The sequence below is a fragment of the Apostichopus japonicus genome, chromosome 14, assembly GCF_037975245.1.
Source record: "Apostichopus japonicus isolate 1M-3 chromosome 14, ASM3797524v1, whole genome shotgun sequence".
Lineage (NCBI taxonomy): Eukaryota > Metazoa > Echinodermata > Holothuroidea > Aspidochirotida > Stichopodidae > Apostichopus > Apostichopus japonicus.
The window spans coordinates 9,750,031-9,772,514 of record NC_092574.1 but is presented as its reverse complement, the minus strand read 5'-3'; the positions used below and the strand labels follow the sequence as shown (position 1 = coordinate 9,772,514).

Genomic DNA, 22,484 nt, shown 5'->3' with positions numbered 1-22,484 from the left:
CAAAAGATTCTAAGGTTACATTTCAAACACAGAATGTTCAGTTTTCGGCGCCGTTTTCTGAAGAATTCCCCAATTCCCAACGCTGGTCTATTTTCCAAATTTGAAATGATTTTCTCGTGCCGTCCACAAACGTGCGAGAAGCTAACAGATCACAAAATTCATTAGCATAATTGACAATATGTGTTACCGATATAGAAAGCTGCATAAAATGCCCTCGTAACTAGACCCACTGTGTAGTATGTAACAAATTCCAAGGTCTTCTTTCGAATGTTTGGTTTAACTCGAATTGCTATATACGTACGTGTATAGGGCTAACCAGGAAGCTGTTCTTCAACATATAATGTATTTGTCAATACACATTTATTATCTGTACAAGAAAATATTATATATACTCAAGCAATATCTATAAATGAAAATCGTAATGAGTTGGAAAATCAAGAACAGTGAAAAAACTTCCAGCCTCCACCGGGATTCGAACCCGGGCCTTCCGCTCTGTAACGCGGACACCCTAACCACAAGGCTATGGACGCTGATTGTATGTCCAGAGGTTCGAAACCGGTATGGAAGGTCGTAATTTCACTGTCGGCTATATATATATATATATATATATATATATATATATATATATATATATATATATATATATATATATATATATATATATATATTGAATCAAACAGGTGTGACGTCATAAGTACACACTGAAACATTTGTTTCATGCTTTTTCTTCGACATGTACATCAAATTCTCTTCTTCAAACTTAGGTTGTGTTTACAGTCATTGAGGTACTGATAACTTTCACATCCCCTACAGTAAACTTGAAACCTTGTCCACTAATCCAATGTCAATTCAACAATGTGGACAGATAGGGAAACACTCAAAACATTTTGATCTTTGTGTGGTTGTTAATCAGCAACCTACCTTCCTGAAAGTTTATCAAACATCCACTCCTCATCTCAATATTACTAAATTAAATAAAATAAGATTAATACATATAGTGTTCACATGGCTCCTTGCATACATGTTTACTCTGCCTGTATAATTTGCTCTTTATTTTCATTACACAACTCAGTTACATTTCCTTACACGGATTGGCATCTCGTCTACTATAGAGACAGTTCAATGCATTAGTTATACATTTTGAAACCAGGAAAACTTTGGCATTCAACCGTAAGACTAAGTAGTTTATATTCTGTTGAATACAATCATTTATTGCGGCTACTGAAATACTACTACCGTAGGATGCTCAGTTTTATAACGATCATCTCAATGATGGTGATTTTTAGTTGGAAAAATACTTCGCTTCTCTAAGAAAAGACTGGATCAGACCTGTTTGATTTAAGTTCACTGTTGGTCAAAAGTATTTAAGTTTCAACTATCAATACCTCAAAAAAGTAATACAGGACTTGCAGGAGATGCTTAGTATGTGTTTGTCTTTCATCAGTCACAAATCTTCCTCTGTACTAACACTTCGAATTATTACATTAACTTCGAAGAATGTTTCTTTCATCATCATCATCATCATCATCATCATCATCATCATCATCATCGTCATCGTCGTCGTCGTCGTCATGGTCATGGTCATGGTCGTCGTCGTCGTCATTATCATCATCATCCTTCTTCTTATTATTATAATTTATATTATTATCTTTACTATTAATTTGATGAACGTATCTGGCAACATTAGAGTGAGTGACATCATCTTCTCAAATGAGCTGAACTTTTTCTCGTTTCTTTCTTTATAGCGTACGAACCACTATTATCGAAAGCCAAAAGAAATTCTTAAAGTAAATGACAGTTTAATGAAACATTCAGAGAACATTTTGACAGCTGAACAAATATTCCAAAAAGTATTACATTTCAATAACAAAAAAACAAAAACAAAAAACAATGCAAAGATGTTGAGCATCATACGTCACGATGACGTCACACCCAATGGGGGTCCAACAGTTTGCAAAAATAAAAACCGAATCTTATAAAAAATATATATAAAAAACACATATCTAATGTAAATATAATGAAAGGGAGTGTTCCTCGATTAAAACATAAGTGTAAAATATTGCCCATATACGAAACACGTTGTCCGACACTGGAATATTTCTTTTAGCAAGTAATATTACCACACAAAATTCGTTATGCTACATTGCTATAACGTAATCTAATGTCAATACAATACACGTGAGGAAGGTAAAACGGTTTAGGGTGTTTAAATAAGACGTATTCATTGTGTGCTAACCATGACACAGAGTATGGATTTGAAATTTTCTTTCAAAACTCAATATACCGTAAGAAGTTTATGCGACTATGTATTTCAAATTCCTTTTATGTTTCGAGTGAAATCGATAAGTAACATTTCATTTTTACGCCTCAAGTTTCGAATTATTTGATTATTGTGAATTTTAAAGCTTGATAAATTGTTAAAATCGATTTGTACAATGTCACATTTGTACAATGTCTCATTTCTGCAGATGTTGGTGGTGATTGAGAGATACGTTGCCGATATATTATCGGTTTATGAAGGACTAGAAACAGGTTGATATATTTCAATTAAATAATGAACGTTTTCTATTATCATTCATCACTGTCTGTTCTCAATTATTTTAACAACTTTTAGAAAGAAGGAATAGCGCCGCTTCTTACGATAGGCTGATAATATAGTAGACTCTAGATATTTTTGAACACTATTGCCACACGCCCTCACTTATTAAGATATATATATATATATATATATATATATATATATATATATATATATATATATATATATATATATATATATATATATATATATTTATATATTTATAACACATTGGTCAAATATTGGCTTTTCCTAGATATAACAGTTTGCTATGATGTCAGTATAAATACGAAAGGACAGAATATTAATCGAGTCTTTTAGAGAAATTGGTTGCTATCGAACTCAGTTTTCATACCATTTGTAATAAAACAAAATCTAAATCAAAAAATCAAAAAATCAAAAAATACTTTAACTCACCATACATACCTTGCATCTATTCTTTTTCACGCTACAGTTCAGAAATGACCGTAACGTACATTTTTTTTTACAAACGTAATTTTCCTATAAGTTTGTCATTTGTATTAATGCAATGTAACCCTAGAGAGATAGATAATAGTGAGAAAAAAAACATTCCGCCTTCGAAATACTCCAGAGTATAATTAAAGGTACGACTCGCAATTTGATCAAAGAAAGATTGATTCGAAATACCTTGGCAACCAAGTGCGGACGTCACAATTTGGTCTTGTTTCTAAGTAAAAAACTGCGCATGTTCATCATCGTCGCCTAAACTCTGTTTTACTATCTTTGCTTTAAAGACCAGCACACCAAATAGTTGGTTTCCTTCCTATTGGTTAGTTGATTCGGTTGAGCCAGCAATCGCTGCGCTTGAATTTCACAGCTGAGTTAGTCTTTACAATGCGCAGCAGTCTAGCAATTTACTTCAACACTGTTAGGACTCAAAAACACGATCGTCTGTATAAGTGTGTGAGTGTGTATCAGCCGACTGCTTATATGTTGATATAACAGATACATAATAAAGTTGTGATATATTACGGCACGTATATACTTTAGCTGATACTAAACAAAGAAAGGGGAAGTAGTGGCATTACGTGCGGACTGTTTACTCTGATCGAGAAACGAAAGAATGTGTTACAGACTTCAGCAGATCAGTGTGGAATCGTGTAAACTCTACGTGCTGTATTTCCAATAGGCCTCTGCTATATAGCGTGTCAACTTACGTTAGTTTGGTATCAATAGCTGAGTATAGTGAACCAAGCTACGTGAATGCGGAAATTAAACAGGAAACTCGACTAGCTTTTATTATTCCGTGCAAACTCGTTGAATCAAGACAGTAGGCAAAACGCAATTGATTGATTTCAGTCCTGTTGAGGAGTTCTGTGGCCGGTTGTTCTACAGACCAAGTGAAAGAGAGAGAGAGGGGAGAAATCGTGAAAGAAAAACACGTACACGACGAGACTGCAGAAGAATTTTAAAACTTTGATTCTTACTCGATGAGTAAAGAAACATAACAATTTGCAATCATGTCTTCACGGCTTGCACCATTTCCGTCGGTGGTGTCTTTGAATGTTGGAGGGTCTAATTACACGACATCTTTAGCGACACTGACCAAATTTAAAGACTCTCTGATCACGGAAATGTTTACTGGGGAATCGGACGGAGATCTGCTGCAGAAAGACGAGTCTGGACAATTCTTCATCGATCGGGATGGGTTTTTATTTCGCTTTATTCTCGACTATCTGAGAACTGGAGCCCTAAATCTGCCAGATAACTTTCAGGAGTCCACGAGACTTTACGACGAGGCACGTTTCTATCGTCTACCGGGACTTATAGCTCAGTTAGGTGTCCCGGCAGGTCTGAACAAAGGCAACAACTACGTGAACGGGAGACCGTCAGACACTACAACCGCTGCCGCTAAGAAACCGCCTGGATTCCTCACGATCGGTTACCGCGGTACTTTCGCTTTTGGACGTGACGGGTTAGCCGACGTCAAATTCCGTAAGGTGATGCGTATTTTGGTTTGCGGCAGGGTCTCGCTAGCCAGAGAGGTGTTTGGGGAGAACCTGAACGAGAGTCGAGACCCAGATCGAGGTCAGAGCGATAGATATAGTGCGAGGTTTTATCTCAAACATATATATTTAGAACAAGCATTCGATGTACTAGCCGGCTGTGGGTTCCGTTTTTTGAACTGCTGTGCATCTGGGACTAGCGCCATTGCTGGTCCACCGGAGAGTGAGGAGAGCAGATGGAATCACTACAACGAATTTATTTTTCAACGCGCATAGGCTCAGCTAGAAATTGAGAGAAAATGAACACTTGTTCTGGGTTTTTCCTTTTCCTTTTCTTTTCATTGGAATTTTAAAAAGTCTGACAAGAAACTATCAGCATTTTCTCCCAGTTATTGCACCATTAACTGTTCAAACGTCGGTATGTTAAACCCATCAAACAAATCGTAGCCAATTTATTCTACCATCTTGTTAAACTTCAGTGCTCAAAGGCTACTTGATATTGGATGCCAACGATGGTCAAGACTTTTTAATGCTCAATTATTATGTTATAGTGTTTTTTAATTGGGGCTCAATAAAATTCTCTTAGTTATACAGGTTAGTGACAAAATCTAATTTCTTTGATTATTGGTGACCAGGTTAGGCCTTTCTAGTTTCTAAGCATGCATATACATATAGGCCAGAGGGAGCATTGACAATCATGATTCAAAATGAACGATTTCCAGCATTTTAAATATAACCATAAACATGCCTAATTGCAAAATATTACTATACGACTACACAATATTTCTTTGTTATTCTTTATTCAGTTAAAAAGAGTCAAATTGTAACCAAGAATATTATCTCCTATATCGTTTATCCCATTATTTGTATAAGAATTTGGAGAAGTCTTTAGGTTCATCAATAATTTGGTTTGCTGACAATGATATCGTTAAATAGTTTAAGACTTTATACATTCATGATTAAGAACGACTGATTTAGCTAATCTACAGACCATTGTCTATATAATATATATTTCTATGTTCACATTGTTGCACACTTAGTAACTCGTACCTATATGCTATCTGTCTGTAGCCTAACTGACCTCAAAGAAATGCTGCATTCAAGCGTAAAGGAGGAAGTTATACTTGGTTCCGTATTTCCATGGCTAGAGGCTACGTGTTTTTACGATTACTGAGTTTATAAAGTTACGTTGCACCCAAATGAATAAACACAAACTGTATATTGTAAAGGGACAAGTGTAGGCAATGGTCTTTACTGTCAAGTTGGGGTATAATAAAATCTAACCAGATTTGAATAGTAAACAAAGGTTATTCAAATGAGCTTACTCAAGAACAAAGGACTGCCATATTCTTAGATGCGCCAACGCAATGTCAGAGTGGTAACTTCATAATCATGTCTAACAATTCACCTAAAAAGTTACGGATAATTTAGTCGTGCATTTATAGCCTACACTATACGGTACTGTTGATAGGGAGATAAGCTATTTACTATAGCTTTTACCCATAAACATGATAAACGGTTGACAACCGTGTTGACATTAAGCAAAAGTAGACAGACAAGTTCCCTGTGGCTGAAAGCTTAGCGGTATTTGCCCAATTATAAATATGCTAGAGAAGTCAAATAATGGTCACCCATTACCATAGTTCAATTAGCATATAATTATATAACACTATCTGCAAAGCATTTATTTTCCCCTCTCACTGACAATTTAAATTGACTATTGTTTTGTGGCAGTCCTCTAAATCTGCAAATATCTGACCACGGTGACAGGTAAAAACAAAAGCACTTCAAAACGTTTTGTAACACATTAAGTCATTAACCCATGTGGGGTCTATTGTGAAATATTTTGCTAGGTTACAAACCACAATAACATGACCAGGCAGACAGTCGCAATGATAGATTGTGTACGTTCTGAATGGTTAAAGAGTTGATCTGTATACCATCACCAAATTTCCACGCCTTCAATAGGTTGTCAAAAGTACACCACCACTCCTAAAGGGACGGTCAAATTATGGTCAGACCATGACTCATTCAGTGAGATAAATATATATATATATGCGTAAGGTGTAATAACTCATCTGTTTTATGGGCGTAATCTCTGACATAATTTGGAAGCAATACTGACTGCCTTTAAATATCCAGGAACAATCAAGTATAAGACACATCCTTATCTCATTTATTGTGACAACTATTTCAGGAAGTTAATCAGAAATGAAAGGATATATAGCCATGTTGTATGTGTTTGGTGAAACTTTATACTGTGTGTAAGACAACTCGGGTTATATACAGTGTAAATGTATTACTATATGTATTACACACACACACATATATATATATATATATATATATATATATATAACTATATATATAACTCTTTACATATATAACTATGTATAGATATATAGTTATATATATAACTACTATTATATAACTATATATATATATACATATATCACTATATATATAGCTATATATATAACTATATATAGTTATATAGTTATATAAATAATCATTATTATATAACTATATATATATGTAACTATATATATATTACTATATATATATATATATATATATATATATATATATAGCCTATATATCTACAATGGAGAGTGTTATTAAATTATAATGCCCTTCGACTACAGTATACCACACACACGTGTGTGTGTGTGTAAAGTACGGTATTGATTATATTTACCTTTATATTACCAGATATGAACAGAATGTCAACCTTGCATCTCGAATTTACTTCGAATTTCGAGGTTAAAAAATATGATGCGGTACTTTTAGATCTGTTTTGACAACCGGTTCGTTAGGTTATTGTGACAGAAATCGAAAGTACAAATATCAAAGAATCATTCGGTGCGAATTCATAAACGACGTGCAGTAACTCAGTTAACTGTTATAACTTTGTTGAAATGAACATACATTTTAATGATAAAATTTCTCAGAATTGGAATTTTAATTTCTATGAAACTTATTGCAATTCTCCTACTTCTTTTATACGAATGCTATGCTGCTGCATGCTTGGAAATTACCATTTTCAAAATGTATAGCTGTACTGACCCTAACGACGAAGGTTACCTGTGAGAATAGTAAGATTCAAATTAGTGGAATATTGATCTGAGCTTGACCTAATTTCATTTCGTTGACTTGAGTTCGTGAAACACCACACAAACCGTGACATGTGCATCAACCGATGGTTCTCACCTATTCGCCAAACCTGTGTATAGATTTCCATATATAATATAGGTATCATATAGGTAAAAAATGCATCTTGGTTCTGTGAATTAGGTGGTAATGAATTGGCATGTGTTACTAGATCAGTATCTTTGAACAATAGATAGTGCATAAATGTAAGTCATAATTCTCCAAAATCCGTTTTTAATAACATACATTGCACCGTTAGCATAATGAGCCCTATAACTTAATAGTAAAATACGCGGGGAGCTTCTTTTTTTGTTGTAATGAAAATGGCCGAACCAAAATCATGCATAATGTATATTGCAGATTTTACACATATTTCAGTCATGTTATCAAGTAAAACCAGCTGGATGATGTATTTTTTATCCCGTCTGTCAGACACGATTGCGTGAGAATCCAGGTGGAAAAATAAGGGGTGAAAAAGACGGCCTGGACTAAATTATTTTTGCAGTGTGAACTTCTTTGTCGGGAAGGACTACCACTTCTTAAAAAAAAAGTTTTTTCATGTTTTTTATCGAGGGAGGGGGTGGAGGAAGACGGGAGATAAAATTGTTTGCAATGTATGTGAAGAATGCACAGAATAAAACTACAAAGCTAATTGTTGAAAACTTCATAGTTTAAGTTAATTTGTGGCTGTCATATAGGCTAGCCTGTATGTAGGCCCTATACAAGTACTATGTATCAATGTTCTTGAATGGAGTCTTTTTAAGTATACGGTCTTTATTCAAGGTCATTTCATAAGTTTGAGTTTTGTTTTTAACATTATTTGTGTTGTTGGACTGACACAAAAGGTACAAAATAATGTGACCCCACGTTACTCCCTACCCTCTTACTAAATTCGTATTCTAAGGAGTGTGAGCTAACAGAGTGTTAGCTCAGTGGTTAACGCCGGTGCCTCTCAATCATAAGGTCCCGAGTTCGAGTCTATCCAAGATTAATGTATGTCGTCCAGTTACAAAGTTGTTGACAAGTGACAATTCATAATCATGGACGTTAAATATGAATGTAAGAGACTAACTTCGGTCAGCTTGCGGCTTTGATAAGCCAATGGTGGCTTCTTCGCGAGTTCCTGCTTGCAGGAGGATCTAAAGCACATACACACACATATATATCTTCTGTATGAATTCGACACAAATAACAATGGAGACTTTGAACCTATATATTCGGCAATCGATCATCACATCCTCCTGTTGATGTTGTTGTTGTTGTTGTTTGGCCGATTAGTCAAAATGGCCGATACTATTTCTTAATCTCAAAGATCCATGCTTTCTTAACCTAATTGTTACTTGGCTGCAAGGCTAGTGTTGCAGGTTACTTCAGTACTTCACTTTCTGTTGCCATTTATCGGTATATTTCTTGGTTCTCGCTGTTTATTGTTTTAGCAAATTCCTGTTGGTGCTGCAGTATCTTGAAATCAATCAATTAACCGTCTTTATTCATAAATATCGGTTTGGGTACAAACTATATGGACAATTATAACCCTGGGTGCATACTTCTTCCCCCCCCCCCCATTATTTGTTTGCTTAAGTATATTGTAAACTCTGATTGATTATTACGATTTTAAATGGTGATATACTTATTAATCACCATGGTAACTAATAATAGTGACTTAGGAAAGTCGTTCGCCGGGGAAAAAAGGAAAAAAATCATATTTCTGGTGAAGAATCATTAGTAGAAAGAATTTTTTCTTTTCCTTCGTTGCTATGATTAAAATGTAATAATAGATTACCAATGACTTAGTGTTTTGTCTTTGGTGAGAGAATTTAATTGCAAAGTGACAGGAATAGAACCATCAAACGTAAAAGCGTATCTCAACATTTCAAATAACAAATTTAAAGATAGACAAGTTCTGAACATTTCTGAGGCTAGTTTTGAAATAAAATAAAGTCTACTGGTGTTCGATTTCCCTTCTATTCTGAGAAAAATAATAATAATTAAAGTAAATTTTAATATTCCTTTCCCGTTTTATTACATGGTATGTAATTATAGTGCCAAGCTTGTTATCACTATTTTTTTTTTTTGATGAATTTTTTACAATTTATTGAATGGTTAATGAGTATTAGATTGATTCCTTATGTTTTGGAATATAGAATGCACCTTATTGTTTTATTATTAGTAATACTATCATAATGATAATTATAAATATTCATAATTACCATTTACTATGATTATTAAATTTTAAAAGTGCGTCTGGCTTTCACGAGTTTTGTTTATCATTTTTACGACGGATTTATTTGGAACAATTTATGAGGACAAGAAGGGAAAAAAATGAAAGAATGCCGCACAACGAAGATTATGATCTTGTTACTCTTTATTAACATATTTGGAAAGTTTAAACTTATATTTCAAAATAAAAGTAACAAATCATGTAAAAATAAAATAATAATAATCAGCAGAGAGAGTTAACGTCAAATATACCATTACAAGAAATCCAAGCAGCCATATTTGTTTTTTGTCATTTTATATATTCTTCTTTCTGCTTTGCGGGATGACTTTCGGCAAAAGTTTAGTTATGATATATTATAAGAAGAAATAATATTCTGAGTGCTGGTAACGTTTCTAATGCATGCATTAATCAGTGGAACGCTCCTTTAAGGCTACATTGATGATGACGTCGGCTTCTTATAGTACAGAATCAAATGTTAAATAATCCATTGTTTATGAATTATTTTACAACCAAAGCATGTTCTTTTATCTTCATATAAACCAGGGATGTAAAGCCAGAAATTGGAAAAAAGGGGGGGGGGCAGAATTTTAAAAGGGAGCACTTCTCACAAAGGGAGCATTATTACACTTGACGGAGCGCCATGATGTGCAAAGAATTTGTTGTCCCAAAACCCCTCCCACGTTGCAGGAAAATAAACAATAATAAGAGTATTGTGTTACGTAGCAGACGAACTTTCAGGGGAAAGATTGAGAAGGGTCGCTTAGCTTCCTTCAAACTGAAAAGAGGACTTAAATGATAGATCCTGCTTTTAGTTAAATCTTATTTTCGGGGTACTTAATGGGGGTGAGGGGGGGTCGTTCCCATTGCTCCCCCCTGGCTACGTACCTGATATAAACAAGATAGCACCTCTGGATGGCATTCAACTCTACCACCTTGACAAATTTACGTACTACATTGTAAAGATGCCATGGGATTTGACACTATCAAAGTCTGATCTTTTCCCATTGAGCCTATTCTGAGTGAGAGTGTGTATGTGTGTTGCAATTGAAGAACTGAACTAACGATATGTGTGTGTATTTAGGCTATCTAGTTCAGTCACTTTCATTGATGACTCTCGACTAAGTGTTGTAGTAGAAATACCACCTGCACCGATAACAGTGTTTTTCAACGGTCTACAAAATATTACAAAGTTTTGTGAATAAAGTCATTCTTTAGTCTTTTGAGTACAAAAGGAAAAGTTGTCTCGATAACCAGTGTAGTTACGATAATATCCATTAAAGGTATAACGATCTCCTTAGTTAAGCATTACGTACGGTACGTAATACTATAGCAAGCACACGTATATGTAATAGAGACAAAATATGCGGGTATCATTGCAAACAATATCAGTTCATAATTACGTATGGTAATTGGTATACAGTTAGTCTCACTTTGTGCAGATTGCTTTTCAACAGTGATGGGATAATTTTGAAATTTAATTGTAGTGTAATGAGGTATTGGACTCTACACTGGTCTGGGCATGATGGCTTTAATAAGATTAAACGCGTCAAGAGCGATGTCGGACCCCCATTACCCATGACCTTTAACAAAACCTCCTTTTGTATACTCTATATCCCATAAATTGATCCCGGGCCAATTGTTTTAGCCCCTGTCCCCTCTCACGTTAGGCCACGAAGTGGTGCAAACTGGGGGCGCAACTATGTATATTTCAGGGGGGACTTTATACACTCCTCAAATAAAATCACCCTGCCGCCATTGGCACTTAAAAATAGAAATTTCTAGTGTACAGTACACATAAATACATAACATGAATGTGCCGTAAAACCAGAAAAGTAACAAATTCTTCAATATTGTTTCAAAAGTTGCCAAATATAGCACCATTTTGCACCATTTTTCCACCTCCATTTTGTCAAAATTTCTCAAACGGGACGGGACACCTCTCCCCCTACATCCCTCACATCGACGATGACTTAACATATTATCACCCAACCCTCCCATCCCCCTCCCCCACCCCCCCCCCCCAACGTCTACACCTCCTTCGTACAAAAAAATGATTGACAGACAATCAACGACACATTCAAATTTTGAAGGAGTTGTATATGTTTACATTTTATTTCCAATTCAATACCCCCTTTAAAGCTTCAATACCCAATTTAAAGCTTTTGGAACCAGAATTAAAGAGAATTATCTGCGACAAGAAAAAAATCGTCAACCGGAGAGTCGAATTTTGACATATTTTCTATAGCAGTAATTGGTATACAAAGACCGCATGTAAACTCAATAATTCCCTCAAAAAGTGCCATTTGTATATATGTACTGAGAAAATGATTTACTCTATACGTAAATAATAATAATATTTAACAATTATGTTATATCTTCGATCTCTTTAAGGAATATGAGCAATTAAAACTTATTTATTGATCTTAGACGTAAGTAAATATTTTTTTTTTTAAATAAACACTTTAAAATGCAAGCAGAGTGAAAGTACCTGTATATCAAAGCATTGGTTCAGACAGATCTAACATCCTCTATTTGTGGTTTTAAACTACAAACAGATAATACACATCTTGCATAGCAGTATATAACATAAATTTGAAGAATTTATCAATGTATTTGTTCACACACTGCAGAGTGGAGGAAGGAAATCCATGCATGTCGTTTTATTAATGTTAGGGCTTTTTTCTTTCTTCGTGAAATGTCTTTAATGTCTTCGTTATATTTGCCTACGATATATGGTTGTGATTGTATGTGACGTCACAAAGGGTTTGGTTTGTTTTTTTTCGGTCTATAAAATAAAATAAACCGAGGTATAAAGAAAGAAATTTAACCGAGTTTGCGAAGGTATGGCATGATTGGCCTATACCAAAATGACATATCATCTCGTAAACCAAAATAAAAATCACTGATAGAAAAATGTTTTCTGAGTAGAAAATTTCACCCCAGAGAGAAATTTGGTAAGACTCACGGAATGCGACAACGTCACTTTGACTCTTATACCCCAGTATTACTGCAGGAATATGATGCTTAGAAATGTTAGTAAACAAGTTACAAAGTTCTTTATGGTTTGACTCGGGTACTTTTAATGTTCAGGGCTTCTGAACGTGGTCGGGAAAATTTCCTCTCCTCTGTGCGATATTTTCTATTCTGAGTAAAGCATTAGCCATTTGATTAAACAATACCGTATAGTTAAGCTTAATTCATCCATCTTTCCAGACCATGCTTCCAAGAATTGTGCAAAAGTACTACACCTATCCAACCGTCACCAGGTAAACAAAATTCGTCCTCGTTTGTCCAAAAGGACACACCATTGTCATCTGAAAACATATACCTCCCCGTAACCAGTTATCGCTTTGAGCAATCAGACCTCATTTCTACTTGTTTCAAAAAGCGTATGCACGTGTTGAAACTGAGCAGTTTTGCGATTTCCTAATCCATATCACAATTACAAAGCATCAACTTAAAAGATGCAGTTTGAATTGGCTTTATAAATTGTAAACTAGTAATATCACGGTAGGCGGTTGTAGCCTAACCGATCAAGAATACACATTACAACACGCCTGTGTTGGTTGATCACTGTGATATTTCTGCCTAACGTCATACACTTACAGATATTGGGATGATTTATTATGGGAACATTGTGATTGGCTATGAATCGTGCATATCCATGACATATCTACATCATTCTGACATAACCATGCACTATTTACATAATTACATATTCAAACAATTACACATAATTATGTAGATATGCCTGTTATGCATACCTGCTAATTGCTCCTAATTGACGAGCTAGCAATAATTGTTTAATGAAATAAATTGAAGTGTTTCTGTGTCCCGTATATTTAAATGCAATGTTTTAGTCGTCATATACACTGAACCATTTAAATGTAAACTATAAAGCAACGGATTATGTTTCCTATATGTAGAGCTCTTATCTATCTTAAACTTTTGCAATATCAGATGAAAAAGCATGAAAAGGTCAGAGCTTCACTTCAATTATCCTATAAGAGATAAGGTTATAGTTAGAGTAAATCAGTAACATATATAACCATAGTAGGAGAAGAGATAGGACGTGGTATTGGACTGGAGCTCCCTAAAAGTTTTCGCCAACTTCTCTCACGACCCAAAGCTATCTTGCAAACTTGGGCCTAGATATGACCTTTCATATTGCATTGCGCGCACCATGCACAACGCTCTCCTCACACTAATTGTCCGCACAACCCTCTATGTTATCCTCTGCTAACTGAGACTGTGAAGGTGAATAGGCGCACGTCACGGTTGTACATCCTAGAAAACCTAGCTTTGACCTAATGTACATGTTTATTAATATGTTATATCATTATATTGTATTTTGTGGTTCAATCATTCAATAATTGAAAATGCAATATAAATATCCCTCAAACGTCAGATTGCGTTCGCCAATTAACAAACAAATTGCCAGTCTTTTAACCTATGACTTTATTTCTAATTTAAAAACTCATTTACTACACAATCTATGTTAGAAGAAGGTTGGAAGTGACGTCACTTAGCAACGACATTGAGAGATACGAAACTGGTATATAACTGCCATTCTTGCGTATGATAAAGAGTAAAACACATTGCACGCAGCACTGAGTACATGCAATTTATATGGGGTAATGATTACTATCAAGGTTGATTAGTAGCTTCTATTTGAATATAATAAATTACCAGGGCAATCATTTTATAATGAAAAGAAAAAGTCTCACGCCCGTCATTTGTTAGAGAATCAGACACATAATAGTTGCTGTAATGTATGCAGACATATTACGTAGCGTGTTCCCCATTGTAGTTAGTTATGTTAGTAGAGCGACTATATAGGCTATTATCACCAACTTAGGATAAAGATTGTTTACTTCCTGAAGAGTTAATATGGTTGAAAGGGTTGAATCAATTAGAGAGTCCTGTTTAATAATTACATACCTGCAGTATAGATGAGTATACAATGATTGATAACTTTGAATGTCCACTTGGAATTCCTATGTGAATCTTCATATCCGATTACTATACTGTAGTAGCCTATATGATAGTTAAAAGCCTTATATAGACTAGGTTATATCCTATCGTATACTAGAAGCGCGAAAAAACAACAACATACACACACATAATTAAGACAGTACAGATGCCAGGTATACGGAATGTACAGTAGCTCTATAGCAGAAGTGGTTATAGGGTAAAGGGCGGTACAATCATGGGTCCTTTGGGATCAAATTTAGGCGCCTGGAATACATGGTGTGGGACGGAGAAGTAGGGGGTATATGGAAAGTGCAAAATAGGTCCAGTGACATAAGTTTTGCCGGGACCCATACTGGCTCTCAACGCCATTCAGTGATGGGATGTGAAATGGTACGTATTTGATAATAGATAAAAAGGTGTGTTTACGATGGTACTCTCGTACCCATGTTACTTTAAGATGCTTATGGTCTTATTTGGCAAATGTGATAATAAGAATTGTTGACAGTGACTCAAAATATGAAAGACAGTTCATCACATGCATCAGTACTGCCCATCACAAAGGATTAAACCGTGGCCCGCTATAGGTTTTAGTGTTCTTATAGTTAAGCGCTAGATTTTTCTGTTGTTGTTTATTTTTCTTACTTATGTTCCGTCTTAATACAGTCTCCCATCCCCCCCCCCCCACCCTCCCTCTCCCATTGTCAGGTATATGTTACATTTACTCTATTCGACTCTCCGTTCAACACATTTCACCATATCACTGTCCATCACAGAAGATAAACGTGATGCATGCAGGTCGAATGTATTTCTCATTTGAAGTGAAAGGTGTTTATTTCTCTATAAAAGTTTTTGATTCTTCCTATTGATTCTTATTTCAGTTTGGTGGTATTACTTGCAAGTACAACACCCCGGATATCATTACAAAGCTATAGGAATTTCTGTTCAACACATGGCCAGCATACATAGCACTATCAAATCTATTATGGATATCCTAAATTTGCATGTGAATGCATTCGCTTTACAATATAACGTTCATCTATTTAAGAAACTGTAGAATCTTTATCTATAGTACTTTCTTGATATCATTGAGTGTGATATAGTCTCCTGTTCATTAGTCCCCACCACTTAAAAAAAATCTGGAAACGAAGCAACAAAATGAGCCCACCTGTATCTCCAGTTCAGCCTATTCACCCACCCACCCACCCGCCCACCACCTCACCCCCCCCCCCCCCCTCGACAAAAGAAAACGATTTGTTTAAGTCCATGCCTTGGCCGAGCCTGAATATTAACCACGCTTATACTATACTGCGTTATAGTAAGTGTCTGTCATGCAGCTGTATCTAATTATTGTGTATAACGCATTGCAATACAAGGCATATCGGATTCTGTACTACATAGACACATATATACATACATATACTCGTGAAGGCTGGAATATACATTTATACGTTGTTTATTTTAGTTCCTTTACACCTTGTTCTATACAGCATACAGAACCATCATATAAAACTCTTGCTTTAATTGGTAAAAGCCGTCAATAGTCAGAAGGACACGTTATATTGATTTTTTTTTTTTTTTGGTCTCTGAACGTTCGCTTAATATTTCATGTAAGTTTAACTAGGTGTCGTGGTTATCGCTCAAATATTAATGAATATTAATGAATCTATCAGAACTAATTGTTATAACGCCAACGTGTTTTCTTTTATTCTCGTCAAGCTTCATGATCATCAATAGTCTCTTTTTCTGTACATGTCAGCAGTTTTATTGGCCTTTTCAATGGTGGGGCTGATCACCCAGCGGTTTCAAAGTATTGCCTGTTTAGGTTCATGGAGTTCATGATATGCGTATACGTTAGATCTACCCGCAGTGCTAGTGATATTTTGCACGCGTATTATTTCGGGGGTATATTCTACAGGATATTAACTTTCCTTCATGTGTTACATTTCCAATGTAAATGAAATTGTTCTTGAAACTTGAAACATATATATATTCGCATGCCGATAATGTCGTGGCCGACCCTATGTAGAGGTGGCATGCGGTAATCAACGTAACCAAAGGATGATACAGGTTGGGTGGGACGTTGCCCGTAAAATAAGTAGACCATAATAATATCGTTAAAACTTGTATTTTGGCCGATATGGCGGAAAAGTTTCAGTCCAGTCTTTACTCACAAAATGAAGAATCAAACGAAACAAATTGAGGCGCGTTGCGAGGAATTGGCGCGAAGCGTACAAGAAAAATGTTGGCCGAAAGTGCCTCCCAGATCGCTGGAAATGGCACTTACCAGGCCTTGTAAGTTGCATCTAAGCATTTTCTTTTTTGAAATTACTATCGATATCATAAAAAAAATATAAAAAATATGCTCAAGGGGGGGGGGGGCGGTCGCCCCTTCAGCCCTCCTTGGCTACGCGCCTGCGTTAATCATATAAATATAACGACAATTGTCTATAGTCGATATGAAAACTGTGTGAGATTTTCTCAAGACGAAATCGTATAAAATCAATGGCGATGACAAGCTGCACCAATCCCACAGAAAGATCATTTGTATCGGCCATAAATAGGGGGTGGGCGGGGAGGGGGGGTGGGGGCTGGTAAAACGTGCAAACAATGAAATTTGTAAGACAGACAAAGGTTCCGTTTCATCAGGTTTTCTGAAGTGATTTTGTGGTTTTTACCACAGATAAAAGTCACATATCCCAGTACTGCACTTAGTATTTGTTAACATGTGACATTTTCATCTTTCTGCTTTATATTTTCCACGATAAAGCGTTTTGATTACTAACAAGGATCAGTTCTATATCCCACTCTTATTACACATCTTGAATATTTTGGCAACATTTCCAAACCAGTCATGCACGTCCATGCACTATAAGTTACAGTATAAACTACTTCGGCTCTCTCTCTGAGAAGTCACTATATTGAAAAATCTGCTGATATGAACATTTAAATAAATAGGCCTATATGCATGTATGTTTTCATTTGTTGTACCCACATTGAATATGTATGATGCTAGATAAGAGCTAACTATAGTTGTAATGCCATTTATGTAACAAAACAACCTACACCTATACTATACCTATGATATAATCTTGTAACCATTACTACTGACAGATTTAGTGTAGGCATATGTAAACGCCATTCTGTCAAAATTAGCAACAACAACAACTATAAAGTATTAGCATGAACAAGAACAACACAATCATGCAAATATATAGTATTAGCTCTGCATGGAGGTTACAGTTAGATCAACTCTATTACTGGTCTGTTATATCAAGAAGTATCAATTGTTCTAAAAATATGCAATGACTTTTTTTAATTATCTCGTTGACTCGCATGCTGAGTTAATGATTGTGGTCATTTGAGTGTTATATGTTACACGTTTGTTTCCGTTATTAACAGACAGCTTAGAATGAGTGTCGTAAACGAGGCACTAATTGCACCATTAAAATTATACAAATGGGTTTCCCTGAGCCTTTTATACACAGAGTATAGCCTAGTGTACCTGGTCGTTTATCAACATACCGATATTGATAATTCTCTTTCAAATGCATCTACGTCCACACACAAAATAAATAAATAAACAAAGTGGCAAATTTGCAATGATTATCTGATTGGAAGATCCACGTACTTATTTTACCTCTTAATGGCGATAAACGTTCACATAATTATCTCTCGTCAAGCAAGCTGGTGTTATGAAGATTCAACAATTTAATATCATCTACCGGAGATGAAATTACCATATAGCACAAACCAAGTACTCTCCGGATTTTTGAGTTCTATTCGCGGGCACGAAGTATTGCGCAATGGTTGGAAGTAGTGTCATACATAGGTTCAGTGTTAGGCTGTATATGTACCCAGCTATCGGTTTTTAAAAAACCTGAAAAACATACAAAACCAAAAGACAAGAATAAAATATGTTTTCTTACTAAATCAACTTTTTTCAATATTTCGATCAATATTCCCAGGGACCTTACCAACAGTTCCCAGATTTATAGCATACTGCACCAAGGGCAACAATTTCACAAAGTGGTAATCAAATACGTCCATAACACTTAACAAGGACATCAGATATAGTACTGGCAACAACTGTGCGATCTATTTTTATTCAGTGGCATGAATTGTCTGTGAGCTTTTGACATTCTCCTTAATAACACTTAGAAGAGACAGAAGAAGGAAAAAAGTCTGAAAAAATACTGTGCTGTTAGATCTTTAGGACATCTTCTCTATCAATAGCTCTATCTCTGCCAAGGTTACGACGAGAAAGTTTTCGCGCCTTAACTGTCTCTTCATGAAAGAAGATCCCTTGTGAAATAAGAGAAACTGCTATGTTGGCGGCAAAAGAGCAATTTCGTATCTATAGTAGTTGAATAAAGTAGCTATAGCTATAGATAGATAGACATATATCTAGCTATAGATGATTCGATAGTTATAGCAAAACCATGTTCTGGTTACACTAACACCCAATAGAACTCTATCACCTCAAGTAAATTATTGCATCTAGTACCTGCAAATATGCAAATGATGTACTGAGTTCTAAACTGCTCTGTATGAAGGTATATTCGAAAAACGTTGTTGTTGTAAAAACAAAGTCCAAAAAAAAAATGTAATTGCCTGCCCGCAATTTTTGCTGATTGAATTTTTTTTTCTTCATGAATGCATTAAAGCAATCAATATCACCTTAAAGAAGAGTAAACAGTTAAATAAATCCCCAAAATAACGTCAATAACAACAACAACAAATATGAGAAAGTTGATTTCAAAGTCTTGACTGAATATAGTTCACACTATTCAGCTATACATTTTTAATTTCAACATCAAACGCTGCAAGCACTTTGTCAGATAGCCTTAGGTTAGTTACGGTATTTAAGTATATCTGCATGTTAAATTAAGATGTAAAGGAAATTAAACTTCCCGTCTGTTTTTTCCCTTCTTCTCCTTCTTTTTCTTCTTGTTTCGGATTTTCGTTCTTTTTTGCCTTTATCATCCAGAAACTTCCAAGCCACGTCTGAAATCTTAGACATAAAATCAATCAAGATGAACCCTACCCCCTCTGGCATGTGAAGTTTGCACAACCTTGTTTTTAATATATTTTTTTCCATAACACTCTGTCTTGAAAATATAAAATAAAATTAAAATAAAGAGAAAAAAACTTCCCACTTGCGTTTTTGACAACACATCGCGCGATCTTACCTATAATGAGAGCAACAAGTTCCTATCATACAACATTGTCGTATATAAATATGCGTGATTTGTATTACAGATTATTACAACACATGCCTGTGTATAGCGTTAGACATTTCTGACTTCATTTTCTCCGTGTCTGGGAATCCATGAGTGTAATGAAGCACGTACTGCGGTGCACAAATCGATCATTATCGGGGAAACCGAAATTAACGGCTGTAAGAATCCACTTCATCATTCCCTGTATGTATTACTATTCAGATATAGCTTTATGGGGGTGGTGAGGGGGGCCATCCCCCCTCCGAATAAAATGGAGTGTGCCCATTCCCCCTTCTCTGGCAGACAGAATATTACAAAAACTATCCTATCGTACATTATAAAAACATATATAGCATGTATGTACTTACTACTGTACATCCTAAGTAGTCGAAAATTCTTCAACATCGTTCCAAAATTGTTGTGCATCAACTTTTGAACCCGAAAATGAAAAATTGATACCGGTTTGACAAATATTTTTTAGTCTGTTAATCAGTGAATATATAGACACGATTATAATTACTGATAATGTAGCAGCTTTAAATACGAAAAGACCGCAATTTCAATTTCGTATTGCTTGGAATATGTATTTATTTTACTTTCAAAGTGGCTTCGCTGGTGCTTTCATTGATTATAAAAAACACAGTAAAAATTACAATTAGCCGTACCCAATGCTGATGCAAACAGACAATACGGCAAACTTTCCAATGTAAGCTTTTTTACGGATGATTTAATAGTGTTCTAACACTTGAAAGCTTATTTTTTTTATTTTGTTGGAAACTTGCACCTTTCTGAGCGAACAATATAATGTGCACACATATATATATTTTCAGTCTAGTTACGAGATCTTATACAATAGCTATCGAAAGAAATTGCAAGCATTCAAATTTACGCCAAATGTTCTTGTCAATTGTGCGAGCAATCTATCTGTCTGTCTGTCTTTATATCTATATATATATATATATATATATATATATATATATATATATATAGGCTATATATATATATAGGCTATATATCTATATATATATATCTATATATATATATATATATATATATATATATATATATATATATATATATATATATAGATATATATATATATATATATATATATATATATATATATATATATATATATATATATATATATATATATATATATATATATAGCTATAATAGATATAGTGTTGGTGTACAGCACATTCAACTGCTTTAAGTGAAATGGAGAAGAACAAATAAAGTAGAAGCGAACTCCGCCTTACATCTATTACTCCAAATTGACAGGTAGGCTAATACCCGAGAGAAAAAAGATCAAGACGGAATCCTTTCAAAATTACCTTAGTGATTGGCAATTTGTTCTTCGATAATTTGATTTGTGATAGCTTCATCCTACTCACAGGAATTTAAATGCTTCAGTGTGAGATGTGAATGGATGAATCATGTGCATGCCTATAGTAACTTTCACCTACAATGTTCATTAGCCCATTCAGCTGCACGCATGGAGTAGAGCAAAACGATATTTTCATCCACATTTATAGTTCGTACATGCATGTGTACAAGAAATGTGCACCTAATAAAAGCCGTGAACTAACATAACATACCTACTACATATCATTCGTCACTCACGTGATGTCTTTAATTATAAAAGTACAATTCTACCATAATTGCACTTTATGCAATGAGACACTGTGTAGTCAGCTGCTAAACAGAGTGGAGAATTAGGTATATGGCGATAAAAATCATCGCATGAGATGTTTTGACGTATATGTGTTACTCTGCAGCATCCATGGGCTTCAGTTTTTCATTATGGATTTTTATGACGCGAACATGAACGGTGCATGGTAAATGCAGCAAAGCAATGAAATACGGTACATTATACATATATACGTCATCTTTCCTAGCGGTAATACTGTTACAGTGTTACGTGATGTCTCGAACAACACCGAACATCGCTTCGGTCCATATTTCTTGCGCATTAAATTTGACTCATTTTGTTTTGTTGTATTTTTTCGTTTCTGATGTCTTCGTCTCGATATGGATACCTCACCGATGCCGCACCTACTTCTCCACATTACGTTTATAAAGGGGGATTGTATCCCTCCATCGGTAACACTGCAAGCTCCCACAAGTGAAAGGAACACGTGAAGGCCCAATTTATTGATCGTAATTGCTATTCGATTGCAGCCCACAGTGGTCATAAAATAAGTTTAAAGGTGTCTAATTAATGTACATCAATATCAATACCATAATCACATGCACAAATCACCACATACATCCCACAGCGTATTTTTTTATTATTATCTCGAATGAGGCTACATAGCTGCATGCAGCACTGTGCACAATTCGATATAGACGTTTTACATACAGTATAACGG

General features: G+C 35.1%; 1 protein-coding gene and 1 non-coding gene across 2 annotated transcripts; one reads left to right on the top strand and one right to left on the bottom strand.

The window, feature by feature from the left end:
• Positions 1 to 457: 457 nt before the first annotated feature.
• Trnav-uac (transfer RNA valine (anticodon UAC)) lies at positions 458 to 530 on the bottom strand. The gene has a single exon. It is a non-coding gene; the product is annotated as a tRNA-Val (tRNA).
• A 2,804-nt stretch (positions 531 to 3,334) lies between these two features.
• On the top strand, positions 3,335 to 10,187 carry LOC139979521 (BTB/POZ domain-containing protein KCTD12-like). The gene has a single exon (XM_071990420.1). It carries the CDS (start codon positions 4,060 to 4,062, stop codon positions 4,819 to 4,821), a length of 762 nt encoding a protein of 253 aa, XP_071846521.1. The 5' UTR covers positions 3,335 to 4,059; the 3' UTR covers positions 4,822 to 10,187.
• The last annotated feature ends 12,297 nt before the right edge of the window (positions 10,188 to 22,484 follow it).